Raw genomic sequence first — 17,224 nt, 5'->3', positions numbered from 1 at the left:
ATTAAATCCCCACACCTATGGACATTTAATCTTTAAGGGGCCCCAAAGTTTTATGGAGGAAGGAGGCTCTCTTCAGTAAATGATTCTGGGAAAACTGGGTTGAAACATGCAGAAGAATGAAACTGAAGCACCTTATCTCACCAGAAACACAAATCAACTCCAAATTGATCAAGAACCTGGATGTTAGACCAGAAACTATTAAGTACTTAGAGGAAAACATTGGTGGAACACTTTCCCACCTAAACCTCAAGGTCATCTTTGATGATACAAACCCAACTGCAAGGAAGACTAAAGCAGAAACAAATCAATTGGACTACATCAAATTGAAAAGCTTCTGTACAACCAAAGAAACTATCACACGAACAGTGAGACCCCTCACAGAATGGTAGAAGGTCTTCAAATGCCATACATCAGACATGATATACAAAATATACACCAAAATATACAAAGAGCTCATCAAACTTAACAAAAAAAAATGACGCCATCAAAAAATGGGCAGAGGATATGAACAGAACTTTCATTACAGAAGAGATCCAAAAAGCTAACAAAGACATGAAAAATTGCTCCAGGTCGCTGATTGTCAGACAAATGCAAATAAAGACAACTTTGAGATACCACCTCACTTCTGTGAGAATGACATACATCAAAAAGGACAGCAGCAGCAAATGTTGGAGAGGCTGTGGGGGCAGAGGAACCCTTCTGCACTGCTGGTGGGAATGTGAATTGGTACAGCCTCTGTGGAGAGCAGTCTGGAGAACTCTCACAAGGATAGACACAGACCTTCCATATGACCCAGTAATTCTTCTCCTGGGGATATACTCCAAGGACTCTTTAACACCCAACCAAAAAGAGGTGTGTACTCCTATGTTCATAGCAGCACAATTCATTATAGCTAAAACCTGGAAGCAACCCAGGTGCCCAACAACAGATGAGTGACTGAGAAAGCTGTGATATATATACACAATGGAATACTATACAGCTATCAAGAACAATGAATCCACCTTCTCTGACTCATCTTGGATGGAGCTAGAAGGAATTATGTTAAGTGAACTAAGTCAGAAAGATAAAGATGAGTATGGAATGATCCCACTCATCAACAGAAGGTGAGAAAGAAGAACAGAAAGGGAAACTCAAAGCAGGATTTGACTAAATCTGGAGTAGGACACCAAAGTAAAAACTCTGGGATGAGGGTAAGGGTGGATATTCAGCTTCCTGGGACAGCAGGTGGAGGTGGGGATGGATGTTGGGGGATGAGATGGGACAAAGTCTTTTGGTGGTGGGAATGGTGGTTATGTACCCTCCTATTAGTTTGTAGTCATATAAATCATTAGTTAATTAATATGAGAGGAGATAAATTGATTGTATGTCTCAAACTTTTTAAAGCAGAGACTGAGTCTTTTTAATACATAGCCTTAGTCTTTGATATGTTGACTTTCTCAAAAGCCTATAACAGTGAGAACAGAAGCAACCTGTGGTACAGCTATATACAAAAAATGTCAAAGGACATAAATTATGGTTATATTGGGTATTATCTGGTGAAATAGAGCATAGGTTCACACATATCCATAAACTAGGGCAAAATATATACCTGAAAGCACAAGTATACAATAGTCTGCAGTGTGTTAGTGTAAAGTCCCTAATGAAATAGTATCTAATTAATCTTAGATACCCTCCTCACCACTTCCTTTTACAGTTCTCTCACTCACTCCAAAGCTATCTTTTGCTGTCCTTAGCAAAGCAAGGACAGCAAAAAATAAATAAGGGCAGAGCCTGACATACTTTAATGATGACTCTTTAGTCACTATCAGGCCACCCCAGCAGCTGGGGCCCTAGTCAGAGAGTCCTGAGATTTCTATACAGACATAATGGTCCTAGACCTCAAATAAATTCCTCTCTCCATTGTTCCAGATCATCTCTATTAGGAACAACAAAATAGACCCCTTGGTGGGCCTCACATAGGACCTTGCCCTTAACTTGTATCAACAACAGTAGAGAATGCTCCATTCTCCTTTTAGAGAATTTCAAAAATACATCAATAGTAATACAATAATAGTGGGAGACTTCAATACCCCACTCTCACACTTAGACAGATCAACAAAGCAGAGAACCAATAAAGATACAAGAGAATTGAATGAAGAGATTGACAGACTAGACCTCTTGGACATTTTCAGACTCCTCCACCCCAAAAAACTGGAATACACCTTCTTTTCAAATCCACACAACACATACTCAAGGATAGACCACATGTTAGGCCACAAAGACAGCATCAATAAATTCAAGAGCATTGAAATCATCCCAAGTATCTTCTCAGACCACAGTGGAGTAAAACTAACTTTTAACAACAAACGGAAAATTATTAAAAGACATAGAATTTGGAAACTAAACAACATGCTCCTTAAGAACCACTGGGTCAGAGACTCACTCAAACAGGAAATTCAAATGTTCCTGGAAACTAATGAAAATGAAGACACAACCTATCAAAATATTTGGGACACAGCGAAAGCAGTACTGAGAGGGAAACTTATAGCCATACAATCACATATTAAACACCAAGAAGAAGCCCAAATGAATGACCTTACTACACACCTCAAGGACTTAGAGGAAGAGGAACAAAGGAACCCTAAAGCAACCAGAAGGACAGAAATCACTAAAGTTAGAGCAGAAATAAACAACATCGAAAATAAAAGAACCATACAAAAGATCAATGAAGCCAAATGTTGGTTCTTTGAAAGATTAAACAAAATTGACAAACCCCTAGCCAGACTCACCAAACAAAAAAGAGAGAAGACTCAAATTAATAGAATTGTAAACGATGCAGGAGATATCACAACTGACACCACAGAAATCCAGAGAATTCTGCGAAACTTCTATAAAGAACTATATGCCACCAAGCTAGAGAATCTGGAAGAAATGGAACAATTCCTAGAAACCTATGCACTTCCAAAACTGAACCAAGAAGAACTACAAAATCTAAATGCACCAATCACAGACAAAGAAATTGAAACCGTTATTAAGAATCTCCCCAACAACAAAAGTCCTGGACCAGATGGCTTCACAAATGAATTCTACAAAACTTTCAGGAAACAGTTAATACCCATACTTCTTAAGCTATTCCATAAGATTGAAGAAACAGGAATACTCCCTTCCACCTTTTATGAAGCCAACATCACCCTGATACCAAAAGCTGATAGGGACAGAACAAAAAAGGAAAACTACAGACCAATATCTCTGATGAACATAGATGCCAAAATATTAAACAAGATCTTGGCCAACCAGATACAGCAACACATCAAAAAGATTGTTCATCACGACCAAGTGGGATTCATCCCAGGAATGCAAGGCTGGTTCAACATCCATAAATCAATCAATGTCATTCATCACATCAATAAAAGCAAAGCCAAAAACCACATGATTATCTCAATAGATGCAGAGAAAGCCTTTGACAAAATCCAACACCCATTCATGCTCAAAACTCTACAGAAAATGGGAATAGATGGGAAATTCCTCAAGATAGTGGAGTCTATATATAGCAAACCTACAGCCAACATCATACTCAATGGAGAGAAGCTGAAAGCATTCCCCCTCAGATCAGGGACTAGACAGGGCTGTCCACTGTCACCATTACTCTTCAACATAGTATTGGAAGTTCTTGCCATAGCAATCAGGCAAGAGAAAGAAATCAAAGGGATACAGATTGGAAGGGAAGAAGTCAAGCTCTCACTATTTGCAGATGATATGATAGTATACATAGAAAGACCTAAAGAATCCAGTAGAAAATTACTGGAAGTTGTTAGGCAATAGAGCAAGGTATCAGGCTACAAAATCAATGTACAAAAATCAGTGGCATTTCTTTATGCAAACACTAAATCTGAAGAAGAAGACATACAGAAATCACTCCCATTTACTGTTTCAGCAAAATCAATCAAATACCTATGAATAAAGTTGACCAAAGAAGTGAAAGACTTGTATACTGAAAACTATGAGTCGCTACTCAAGGAGATAGAAACTGATACCAAGAAATGGAAAGATATCCCATGCTCATGGATTGGAAGAATAAATATCATCAAAATGAATATTCTCCCCAGAGCCATATACAAATTTAATGCAATACCCATCAAAGTTCCACCAAGCTTCTTTAAGAGAATAGAACAAACACTACAATCATTTATCTGGAACCTGAAAACACCTAGAATTGCCAAAACCATCTTAAGGAAAAGAAACAGAAATGGAGGCATCACACTCCCAGACCTTAAACTATATTATAAAGCCATCATCATCAAAACAGCATGGTACTGGAACAAAAATAGGCATACAGACCAGTGGAACAGAATTGAAAGCCCAGAAGTAAATCCCAACACCTATGGGCATCTAATCTTTGATAAGGGGGCCCAAAGGATTAAATGGAAAAAGGAGGCTCTCTTCAATAAATGGTGCTGGGAAAACTGGGTTGAAACATGCAGAAGAATGAAATTGAACCACTTTATCTCACCAGAAACAAAAATCAACTCCAAATGGATCAAAGACCTAGATGTCAGACCAGAAACAATCAAATACTTAGAGGAAAACATTGGTAAAACACTTTCCCACCTACACCTCAAGGACATCTTTGATGAATCAAACCCAATTGCAAGGAAGACCAAAGCAGAAACAAACCAATGGGACTACATCAAATTGAAAAGCTTCTGCACATCCAAAGAAACTATTAAACAAACAGAGAGACCCCTCACAGAATGGGAGAAGATCTTCACATGCCAGACATCAGACAAGAAACTAATCACCAAAATATATAAAGAGCTCAGCAAACTTAGCCGCAAAAAAGCAAATGACCCCATCCAAAAATGGGCAGAGGAAATGAACAAAACATTCACCACAGAGGAGATGCAAAAGGCTAACAAACATATGAAAAACTGCTCTAGGTCACTGATTATCAGAGAAATGCAAATCAAGACAACACTAAGATACCACCTCACTCCTGTAAGAATGGCATACATCAAAAAGGACAGCAGCAACAAATGCTGGAGAGGATGTGGGGACAGAGGAACCCTTTTACATTGCTGGTGGGAATGTAAATTGGTACAGCCTCTGTGGAGAGCAGTCTGGAAAACTCTCAGAAGGCTAGACATGGACCTTCCATATGACCCAATAATTCCTCTCCTGGGGTTATACCCCAAGGACTCCATAACACCCAATCAAAAAGAGGTGTGTACTCCTATGTTCATAGCAGCACAATTCATAATAGCTAAAACCTGGAAGCAACCCAGGTGCCCAACACCAGATGAGTGGCTGAGAAAGTTGTGGTATATATACACAATGGAATACTATGCAGCTATCAAGAACAATGAACCCACCTTCTCTGACCCATTTTGGACAGAGCTAGAAGGAATTATGTTAAGTGAACTAAGTCAGAAAGATAAAGATGAGTATGGGATGATCCCACTCATTAACAGAAGCTGACTAAGAAGATCTGAAAGGGAAACTAAAAGCAGGACCTGATCAAATTGTAAGTAGGGCACCAAAGTAAAAACCCAGTGGTGAGGGGTAGGCATGTAGCTTCCTGGGCCAGTGGGGGGTGGGAGTGGGCAGGAGGGATGGGTCACAGTCCTTTGGTGGTGGGAATGGTGTTTATGTACACTCCTAGCAAAATGTAGACATATAAATCAGTAGCTAATTAATATGAGAGGGGGAAATCAATTGTATGTCTCAAACTTTCTCAAAAGACAAACTGAATCTTTTTAATATATAGGCTATGTATTTGATATGCGGACTCTCTCAAAAGCCTAGACCAAGTAGATTAGAAGCTTCCAATAGCACAGCTATATACAAGATACTGGGTACTGTCCAGCAAACCATAACAAAGGGACTTTTCAAAGTTAACCCAATTAACAAATAATGTGATGATAATATTAACTATCGATTGTCTTTTTGAACCCTAAGACAGCAGGAACCTCACATCTTCACTATAGAGCCCCTACTTCCCCCAGTCCTGGAACCCTTGGATAGGGCCCACTTTCCCGTATGCATCTCCCAATCCAAACCAAATAACATTGCATCTGCCGATCACAACCTAACCAAAGCAACGATTGCTACCTCAACATGCTTTACCTCAGAATGTATCCAGAGACTTCACGTGTGGAATGACAACCCTTCAGCTTCATTACTCGGGTGAGACCTTTCCTTTAATAGTACACTCTAATTTCATCTCAGGTAGTTCACTTTCTAACAAAGTCCCATAACCTAGATATACACCAGTTTCTGTGAGAGAGAGCTTATGTGCACACGTATCCATAAACTATAAAATATATACCTGAAAGCAGGACTACACTAGAGTTTGCAGTGAGTACCTCCCTAACACTTCCTCTCCACTATTCCAAGCTTGGGATCCATGATTGCTCAACAAATTGTTTGGCTTCATATGTTAACTCTCTTTTCAATCACCAGGTTCCAGATGCCACCAGGATGCTGGCTAGGCTTCCCTGGATTGAAGACCCCACCAATGTGTCCTGGAGCTCAGCTTCCCCAGAGTCACACCCTACTAGGGAAAGAGAGAGGCAGACTGGGGGTATGGACCGACCAGTCAACGCCCTTGTTCAGCGGGGAAGCAATTACAGAAGCCAGACCTTCTACCTTCTGCAACCCTCAACGACCCTGGGTCCATGCTCCCAAAGGGATAGAGAATGGGAAAGCTACCATGGGAGGAGGTGGGTTATGGGGATTGGGTGTTGGGAATTGTGTGGAGTTGTACCCCTCCTACCTTATGCTTTTGTTCACTAATCCTTTCTTAAATAAAAAATTAAAAAAAAAAAAAAGGAGAATGATTTTTAGTGGTAATTCAAAAGACAATAAGTAATTTTTGAAAAGTAAAGGACTAGACCTGCCCATGGTTTCTGATTGAAACAAAGTTTATGAAAGGAAAAAATGTATATCCATGATAACAGACATGAAATAATATGGGTATGAAGAAAAGATGTAGTGTTAAGATATAAAAGATATAGCAAGTAACATTTTGTAATATTTGACTGATCTGGAAACAGGTGAATGAGACAGGTGAGTTTGTCTGTACCCTCTGGTATCTTGTAGTGCAAAACTTCCTCAGAGATATTTGAAAATGGATAATCTTAACACCCGCTTGTCCTGTTATTTAGAGTCCAAGCTCTCCTGCCCTCTGGAGGCTGGCTTATGATGAGGTAAATTGACTTCAAAATAGCCTTTAAGAGTTTCCTGTCAAACCTTAAATGACACATTAATGAGAGATCAACTTTTTCCACTATTGCTTCACTCTGAGCTTTTAGAGGGCAGTCTGTGTGACCACCTCTACTATTACTCTTGTCCTTGGATTTATCTTTTCAATTTTCTTCTTTTATTATGCAACCCTAGCAGTGCTCATTATAAGAATGACCTGGTCTCCCTACTAATGGATGCAGGACTTCCTGGCCCAGGGAAGGTATGTGTCCTTTCGCTCTGTCTTTATTAGCCTTTTTTAGTGGGAAAAGCTAGGGGATGCCACTGAGGCACCATTAAGACACACCAAAATCAAAGTAGATCACTTTCATTTTTACTGGTTTAGGAGAGAAAACATGCATGAGATATAAAATATGTTTGAAATATGTTAGAGTATTCAAATTATTACCTACAGGAAGTTACTCTCAAATGTACACTCACAAGCATATTTGGGATTGAATATCAGCATGATAAAAGTGAAATCCACAAACACCATGACAGTTAATCCTTAAGATTAGAGTTTATAATGGCTCTAGGGTGCTTTTCAAACTCTGATAATCTACTACTATAAAGGAGTGTACAGATCACTGAGGCCAAACAGAACTCATAACATAGGTTGAATAAAAACAGTTTGGATTTTAATTTGAATCATAAGCATGTATATTTGATAAGTGCTAACTTAATGAGTATTTTTAACAATCAAAAAGGACTTAAAAAATTGAACACTGCAAAGCAGACTCACCAGACTTTTAAAAAAAGGCTTAATAAATAGCTTTACATTGAGAAAGTTATGGGGGGGCAGGTGGTGGCATACCTAGTTGAGTGCACATACTACATTGAGACAGTGATATGAATTAGAAGCAATAATATGGTGATTGTGATTAAAAGAAATCAAAATATCTATTTCTTATGAACTTACTAAGTGCCAGTTTGAGCAAAGGCATAGCATATAATTTAAAGAAAATAAATTATTTTATAAGTTGCAAATGAGATTTCTTGATGCTGAGACACATTTTTTAAGTTCATATATTAGGAGTTGCAAAACCATAATTAATTTAATTTTACTTTTAATTGTATTATGTTTTGGCTTGTCTATAGATGCATTTATTTCAATCAGAGCATGCTTGGTTCTGGCTTGTGGTAACACTAGGGATTGAACCCAATGTTCTGTGGCCTCAGGCATAAAAGTCAGTTGTGCATAAAAGTCACTATACTATTCCTCTAGCCACAGAATGATTTTTGACCTAAATACTGGGCTAATTGACAGGATTATTTAATTATATCATGTCAATTATTACAATTGTCTCTGTAACTAACGTTACCTTTGTGACTTTAGGAATGTCCTGGAAGTTTGACTCAACATGTGATTTCAAAAGACCTTCATTTTTTTCATTTTATGGATTTGCTTACTTGTGCACAGTAAATATATATTCAAAATTCAATTATTATGTTCAATATTTAGATTTCATAGTGTCATATAAATAATTTCAATGTGTAAAATATTCTATTTTAATAATTTCTCTGAATCCCTAAATAACTAAAAATTTTAAAAAGTATTTTATAAGCCATTTGGAAGATACATGTATATCAATATGTAAATGTAACTTAGTGCAAGGAATTTCTATACCTGTAACTTTACTATTACCTTATCTTAAAAGAACTCCCACAAATATTTTATTTAAAAAGACAGAAAATAGTGGTGACTTTTGTTGTGACCCCAACAGGAGTTTTGGACTATTCGCATACAAATCACCCTGAGGAGGTGTTTCAGAGGAGGGAATGTATAAAAGCAAAGAACTCTGAGCACAATGCTCTCTTTGGCTGTGGTTTCTTCTCCTGGTGAGAGGCATCTCTGCAGAGGTGCGCCAGGTATCCACCATGGCTGCTTCTCCTGGGAACTGAATACGTGTGACTCTGCTAGCCAGTAAACTTTTAGACCCCTCTACAGCCATGAGCAACCTTTACCAGAGATGATAATTGTTTATCTTGCAAGGCTAAACTTTTGATAACTATACTCAGACCTTATGGACCTAGTATACCCTTGATGATAAGTGCTTAATTTGTCTTTTACCTGTTTCACCCTAATAAACCTTGTATTGTTTAAACCAGTTCCCAGCTCCCTCTGTGAATTCTTTCACAATCTGCAAGCAGCCCTCACAACCCCTTTTTTAAGTTAAATACAACAAACTTTTACTTTAGCAATGTAATTTTGATACAGGTATTCAAATGCCACTAATATAGTTCTGTTCCTTCTATATTAATAGTGACATTATTTTATTCATGATTTAATTCCTGAAGATTATATTACATGTCTTTGCTCCTCCTAATAATTTATTTCAAAAGTAGGATACCTGGATGAAAAGACTCTTCGTACAAGATATTTGTTTAGAGACCTAAGAATTGGCAGACCTTTAGATACTTCACCTATTAAATGACTGTGAAAACTCACATCTCTCCGCCCACTTTTACTGTACAAGGATCTCATCATTTTGTACCAGTTAGTCTCAAGTATACTAATCTTAGAGCATAGTCCTTAGCAGAATTTGATTGCAGAGATGGATAACCAGAAAGTCATTTATACCGAACTGAAACTGATAAAGGACTCAAAAAGACAGCAAACAAAATCCAAGAGCCCTAAAGAATTAATTTCCCTAACGGGGCAGGAAATAACCTATGCAGAATTAACCCTTCAAAATGTTTCTCAGGAACGTCAAAGGAATGATAAACATTGCCACTGCAAAGGTAAGATACTTAATAGATATTAAATAACTCTTCTGCAATGTGCAAACAAGGTAAACAGACAGGAAGAAGAAATAAAGAACATGTATTTGTGAGAATATTTACTGCTCAAAAGTAGAACAATAGGTTAGCTTAAAGGTAGAAGAGGGCATTCTAAGATGAAACCTGATTACTAATTTAATATATGTATTCCAATTTGTCATCTGATAAAGACATAGTGAAACATTGTATCTTCTGAAAACACAGATGTATACTTTGGGATAAAATTTCCTATGGTGCAGGGGTCTGAGGTCCAAGTCTATATATATGACTCCCTATTTGTGCTTGTATTTTTCCCAGTATATAGACCATCTAAATACTTGTTTCCACCTCTCTTTTCTTTCTTTCTTTCTTTTTTTTATTCTTCTCCCAATAGGTTTAATTTCTCCTCCAGAGAAGCTCCTTGCTTTAATCCTGCTAATCGCCTGTCTTGCCCTGATATCGGCAGTGGTTTCAGTGATCGCTGTTATTCCTTGTAAGCAAATATTGGGGAGATTGTAAGGAAACTTTTCTCTTTAATATCAAGAGGTACTCTACAATATTAAGGAATAGATCATTTTAGTGTAGATATTCAGAAGAAAGGTAAAATGGCTATTTTATCAAAGGAATATGTAAAAAGACTGTAGAGGAGGATATTTGTATATTCAAACTTTATAAGTCAAGACATGCTTTTGGGGTTTATAATACTATATCAAAAATATGTAGTAAGTCTTTAGCTATATTAAGTCAAACACCAAAGGAAACTGTGGAATGTATGTAATATTTTGTTTTTAAACTTTTACCTCCCCTCATGCTTCATCGCTTTATAAGTTTCTCAGTAAAATCAATTATAGAGCAGATTATCCTAATTGCTCAAATAAATAATATTTCTAATTAAGATATTAATGTTATTTTGACATGAATTTTTACATGGAATTTTAAATGCAAAACTCTAAGAATCATAATTTTTTTTTCTAGCCACTAAACTACTGGAGCAAAATAATTCCTTACTAGTAAGAAAGACTGAAAGAGGTACATAATTATTTTTTAAGTTCCAATATTAAAGTAGCTTATATTTTGTCTATACATTAGACTGGTGTAAAAAACTAATTGGATATTAAATTCCAGTGTATAAAATCATTTAACAAAGGTTCATATGTAGCAATAATTGACAGTGTTTATATAAAACAACATGAAAATTTATTTAGAATTGATAATATTTTTATTGCTTATTAATTTAAATTAGTGATATTATCCAGCATGATAAGAAAAATAATTTTCCTATTAAAAATGGCTTTGTGAAACAATTATCAGGATATAGAAATGAATAAGTAAATTAGAGAATGAAAAGTAGGATCTTCTTCTTGAGTGTGTGTACAATTGTTTCAACTATGAGGTTTGTAGACATACTACATATACTCATAGACTTATGTATATATAGCATATGTATATATAATGGATTGTTTGGAAAACAGTTCATACTTTTTCCTCAATAGATCATTATGACTGTTGTCCAAAGGAGTGGGTTTCATATTCCAACCATTGCTATTACTTTAGTTACAAAAAGGAATCATTCAACGAGAGTAGATCAGCCTGTGTCTTTAAGAATTCCAGCCTGCTGTATATAGATAATGAAGAAGAAATGGTAAGATTTCCAATGATACCGACTTTCTCAAAGCTTTATTTTAGTCAATAATATGTAATTCAAACGTATTTGGAACAAATTTATTTTAGTCTATGTAATACACCAAATTCTGACTTTTAAGTACTTATATACTTTTATACTTATATATACTTATATACTTTTAAGTATATTATATATATTAAGTATATATATACTTATATATATAATATAATATATATAATAATATATAGTAATATAGTAATATATTAATATAGTAATATATTAATATAGTAATATAGTAATATAGTAATATATTACTATATTATACTATATTATAGTAATATACTATATTATAGTAATATAGTAATATATTAATATAGTAATATAGTAATATAATATATTAAGTATATTATATACTTATATACTTTTAAGTACTTATATACTTTTAGTGTGTAATTTATTTATCATTATTATTTTTTTTTTTGCCAGATCACTGCTCAGCTCTGGTTTATGGTGTATGATTGTGGGGGGTGGGGGTGGGATTAGAGTGGGATTGAATCTAGGATCTGGGAGCCTCAGGCATGAAAGTGTGTTTACATAATATTTATCCTATCTCCCCCATATATTATTATATTGTATGCCACTCACACCCACTGTGTTAAACTAGCTTCCATCTTCACGTCCTCTGAAAATTAAAGAATTTGTGAAATAATACACTTCTTGGAAGTTTCAAACAGAAGAGAACTTCGAATGATTAGATAACAAAACCTTTTTATTTGTGATAGACATTTCTACAGTCCTTGTCACTGGTAACATGGATTGGAGTCTCTTGGGAAAGCAGTCACCATCCATGGATGTCAATAAATGGCTCAGAGTTCAAAGGACAGTAAGTGCTTTTTTGTTTTTTTTTGGTTGTTTGTTTGCTTTAATGATACTATAAAGAGAAAGGTGCAAAATAAAAATAACCATAACCATAAGCATTTAAGTGTAAGCATTTAAGTTGAATTACAGATATAAAGACCTTGAAAGTCAGTGAAATGCTGATCTAAATAACAAAGAACAAACTGCTCAAGTTTCCTAATAATTCTTAACAGTAAATATGAAAAACAATGTCAATGCTCATGTGCACAATACAGGTAATTCTATCTGCATGGAAAATACTGTTGCTTCTTAGATTGTCCCCTACAGTATGGCTGCACAAACATGACTGTCTCCATTGCAGAATAGACCACAGGTCACGTGATGAAGCGAACTGTGCTGCATTCGAATCTCTACTGAGAACAGATGACTGCAGAAGCAAAAAGATGTATATTTGCAAGCACAAATTGGCACAACAAAGCAGCTGAATTGGAGTCTGCTTGGTAACTTTAAACCCTTTCAAATGAAAATAATATTATTACTGCCTAAGTTTAAAACTGGATATTGTACTTACTCTAATGAAGACTTTTTTCCCCTAAAAATCATTATTGAAGTATAATATGCACACTCATATAAACAGTATCCATTATTCTTATCTTTCTATAATTTGTAATCTATGTGTTTGGTTTTCTTTACTTTTCTCTAATGTCACCCATATTTTGACAGAAATCTTAGAGAAAAATTGATGCTTCACAGTCATATTTGTAATGACATTCTTAAATTTCAACTTCCGTTAGTAAGTTGTACTGTTGAGAACAAATACACAATTGAAGGTCACAAAGTGACATTTATCACATTACTGACTTATTTATATAATTTCAAACACATATTCTTCTGATATTTTTGTAAAAACATCAATTTTTAAATTTTTTATTTAAGAAAAAATTAATGAACAAGACCATAAGGTAGGAGGGGTACAACTCCACACAATTCCCACCACCCAATCTCCATAACCCACCCCTTCCATGATAGTTTTCCCATTCTCTAGCCCTCTGGGAGCATGGACACAGGGTCATTAAGGGTTGCAGAAGGTAGAAGGTCTGGCTTCTGTAATTGCTTCCCCGCTGAACATGGGTGTTGATTGGTCGGTCCATACTCCCAGTCTGCCTCTCTCTTTCCCTAGTAAGGTGTGTCTCTGGGGAAGCTGAGCTCCAGGACACATGGGTGGGGTCTTCAATCCAGGGAAGCCTGGCCAGCATCCTGGTGGCATCTGGAACCTGATGATTGAAATGAGAGTTAACATACGAAGCCAAACAAATTGTTGAGCAATCATGGACCCAAAGCTTGGAATAGTGGAGAGGAAGTGTTAGGGAGGTACTCACTGCAAACTCTAGTGTACTTCTGCTTTCAGGTATATATTTTGCAGTAGTTTGTGGATACGTGTAAACATAAGCTCTCTCTCACAGAAACTGGTGTATATCTAGGTTATGGGACTTTGTTAGAAAGTGAGCCACCTGAGATGAAATTAGAGTGTACTATAAAAGGAAAGGTCTCACCCGAGTAATGAAGCTGAAGGGTTGTCATTCCACATGCGAAGTCTCTGGACACAGTCTGAGGTGAAGCATGTTGAGGTGGCAATCATTGCGTTGGTTAGGTTGTGATCGGTGGATGCAATATTATTTGGTATGGATTGGGAGACGCATACGGGAAAGTGGGCCCTATCCAAGGGTTCCAGGACTGGGGGAAGTAGGGGCTCTATAGTGGAGATGTGAGGTTCCTGCTGTCTTAGGGTTCCAAAAGACAATCGATAGTTAATGTTATCATCACATTATTTGGTAATTGGGTTAACTTTGAAAAGCCCTTTTGTTATGGTTTGCTGTACAGTATCCAGTATCTTATATATAGCTGTGCTATTGGATGCTTCTAATCCACTTGGTCTAGGCTTTTGAGAGAGTCCGCATGTCAAATACACAGCCTATATATTAAAAAGATTCAGTTTGTGTTTTGAGAAACTTTGAGACATACAACTGATTTTCCCCCTCTCATATTAATTAACTACTGACTTATATGTCTACATTTTGCTAGGAGTGTACATAAACACCATTCCCACCACCAAAAGACTGTGACTCCATCCCATCAATTTTGTCTGTTTCAATAAATTCTTTTATCTTACCAAGTACAATTATTTTTAGTCTTGACTTTTTTAAATCTAGAGATTTATTTCTAAAATTGAATAGATAATACATGTTCTATATATACCTCTATCTAAAGAAAAGAAGTGCTTTTTTTGGTTGCTTGTTTGTTTTAATAATATTATAGAGAAAGGAGCAAAATAAAAATACTCACAACCATATTGTATAAACATTTAAGTTGAATTAAAGATATACTTTGAAAGTCTATGAAATGTTGATATAAATAATAAAGAATAAACTGATCAAGTTTCCTAATAACTCTTTTTTTTGTTTTTTATTTTATTTTTTTGTATAAAAAGGAAACATTGGCAAAACCATAGGATAAGAGGGGTACTTCTCCACACAATTCCCACCACCAGGACTCCGTATCCCACCCCCTCCCCTGATAGCTTTCCCATTCTTTACCTCTCTGGGAGTATGGACCCAAGGTCATTGTGGGATGCAGAAGGTAGAAGGTCTATTCTGTAATTTCTTCCCCGCTGAACATGGGCATTGACTGTTCGATCCATACTCCCAGCCTGCCTCTCTCTTTTCCCACTGGGTAGGGGTTCTGGGGAAGCAGAGCTCCAGGACACATTGGTGGTGTTGTCTGTCCAGGGAAATCTGGTTGGTATCATGCTAGCATCTGGAACCTGGTGGCTGAAAAGGAAAGTTAACGTATAAAGCCAAACAAGTTGTTGACTACCTAACTCCTACCAGTAAATATGAAAAGCAATGTCAGTGCTCATGTGCATGATACAGGTAATTCTATTTGCATGAAAATACTGTTGCTTCTTAGACTGTAGGAACGGAAAACACATAGGAACAAGAACCATTTCCAGCAGACACTTGCTTAATTAACACCCACATCCACTTGTGGGTTTGCATAATTCCTTGTATGCTGGCTGGTTGACTTCAGCCTTATGCTAATTATTCTCATGTTTTAAGAGGGGTCCTGCAGTAGCACCAAGTAGAGCACAGAATGCATGTTACCATGCACAAGGACCTGGGTTCAAGCAATCAATTCTCATCTGCAGGGGAAAGGTTGTAGGTGACTTTCTCCCTTTCTCTATTTCTATCTCTCAGAAAGAAAAATATGTATGTATATAACTTGATTAACATATGTATATGAATGGAAATCTGTAGCCCTATTTTACCATTCCTGAAACTATTCCCCTGCAGATGCAGATCAAGGGCTTGAACCTGGGTCCTTGTGCACTGTAATGTGTGCACTTAATTAGGTGTGAAACCATCTGGCCTCTTAAATTTTTCATTAAAAAAATCAGTATTACTTGTCTTCTCTTAGCCATATTTTATAGTTTCAGCAATTAATTAATTCAGTATTGATGTCAAATAATACCATGTTTACTAGGGTTGCCTTTTAAAATTCAAAGTACTTATACTTACATTTTTCTTCATTGGTATTTTGAATTAAATGAAGTATGTATATAATTATATTCCATGGGGTTTTGAATATAAAAAATAGGTTCGTTAATTTTTATCACTTGACTTTAATGAGATTAAAACTTGGACTTCTGGGAGGCATGGCCATAGAATAACAAGGATCAAATCCCCTCTCCCTCAAAACCATCAAATAAATATAACAAGAGACTCGGCTGAACTCATAATCTGCAGCTGAAAGATCTGTGGCGTCAGGTGATTGCTCACATGTGGTTTGGGCAAAAAAGAGGCGTTAATTGAAAAAACAACATAATCACATCTGAGCTCCAGGCAGCACATTGCTGAGCTGTGCCATTTTGGCCATTTCACTTTAAACACAGCCAACAGTGAAGATTATTCCTAGTGCTGGAAGAAAAGATATACAAAATGGAATACTACTCAGCTGTAAAAAATGGTGACTTCACCATTTTCAGCCGATCTTGGATGGACCTTGAAAAATTCATGTTATGTGAAATAAGTTAGAAACAGAAGGATGAATATGGGATGATCTCACTCTCAGGCAGAAGTTGAAAAACAAGATCAGAAACAAAAACACAAGTAGAACCTGAAATGTAATTGGTATATCACACCAAAGTAAAAGACTCTGGGGTGGGTGAGTGAGGAGAATACAGGTCCATGAAGGATGATAAATGACATAGTGGGGGTTGTATTGTTAAATGGGAAACTGGGAATGTTATGCATGTACAAACTATTGTATTTACTGTTGAATGTAAAACATTAATTCCCCAATAAAGAAATAAATTTAAAAAAAAAAGAAAAGATAAAGGGGCTTAAACCTCTCAGTCTTTGACCCAGAAGGTTTCTAGTCTTCTGAATTTACAGAAAAGACACAACAAAAAGCAAAACATTTGTAACCAGAAGACAGCCCAAAGTAATCTAACCACCTCCATCCCATCCCACCCACCAGGAATTATCCAAACAAGACAAGCCTAGAGATCAGAATCACACCACCTGTTGGCAAAGTGAGTGTGCAATTCCTAGGCATAATTTCCATCCCTGGCTGGATTCCCAGAAACCCGAATGCCTTGTCCTAGATGCCAGAAAGGTTTTCATTGGAGGAAAGATTGTTGGTCTAAGTTTCATAAAAAAGGTACACACCTACTGCTTTTACCGGATGCAGGAACAGCCCTCAGCC

General features: G+C 36.5%; 1 protein-coding gene across 1 annotated transcript; it reads left to right on the top strand.

The window, feature by feature from the left end:
- The first annotated feature begins 9,773 nt into the window (after nucleotides 1-9,773).
- Nucleotides 9,774-13,396, top strand: LOC103107078 (NKG2-A/NKG2-B type II integral membrane protein-like). The gene is made up of 5 exons (XM_007515812.2): nucleotides 9,774-9,960; nucleotides 10,373-10,471; nucleotides 11,472-11,620; nucleotides 12,385-12,485; nucleotides 12,822-13,396. Exons 1-5 carry the CDS (start codon nucleotides 9,774-9,776, stop codon nucleotides 12,943-12,945), a joined length of 660 nt encoding a protein of 219 aa, XP_007515874.1. The 3' UTR covers nucleotides 12,946-13,396.
- The last annotated feature ends 3,828 nt before the right edge of the window (nucleotides 13,397-17,224 follow it).

Source organism: Erinaceus europaeus, chromosome 7, assembly GCF_950295315.1.
Source record: "Erinaceus europaeus chromosome 7, mEriEur2.1, whole genome shotgun sequence".
Classification (NCBI taxonomy): domain Eukaryota; kingdom Metazoa; phylum Chordata; class Mammalia; order Eulipotyphla; family Erinaceidae; genus Erinaceus; species Erinaceus europaeus.
The sequence above is the reverse complement of the archived record's forward strand: the minus strand, read 5'-3'. Positions and strand labels throughout refer to the sequence as shown.

Bases quoted from the DNA above. Each gene is read 5' to 3' on its own strand.
- LOC103107078 (XM_007515812.2), top strand. From the start codon at position 9,774: ATGGATAACCAGAAAGTCATTTATACCGAACTGAAACTGATAAAGGAC. The intron at 10,472-11,471 runs GTAAGCAAATAT...TTTCCTCAATAG, and splicing joins AGTGATCGCTGTTATTCCTT to ATCATTATGACTGTTGTCCA. The intron at 12,486-12,821 runs GTAAGTGCTTTT...TCTCCATTGCAG, and splicing joins GGCTCAGAGTTCAAAGGACA to AATAGACCACAGGTCACGTG.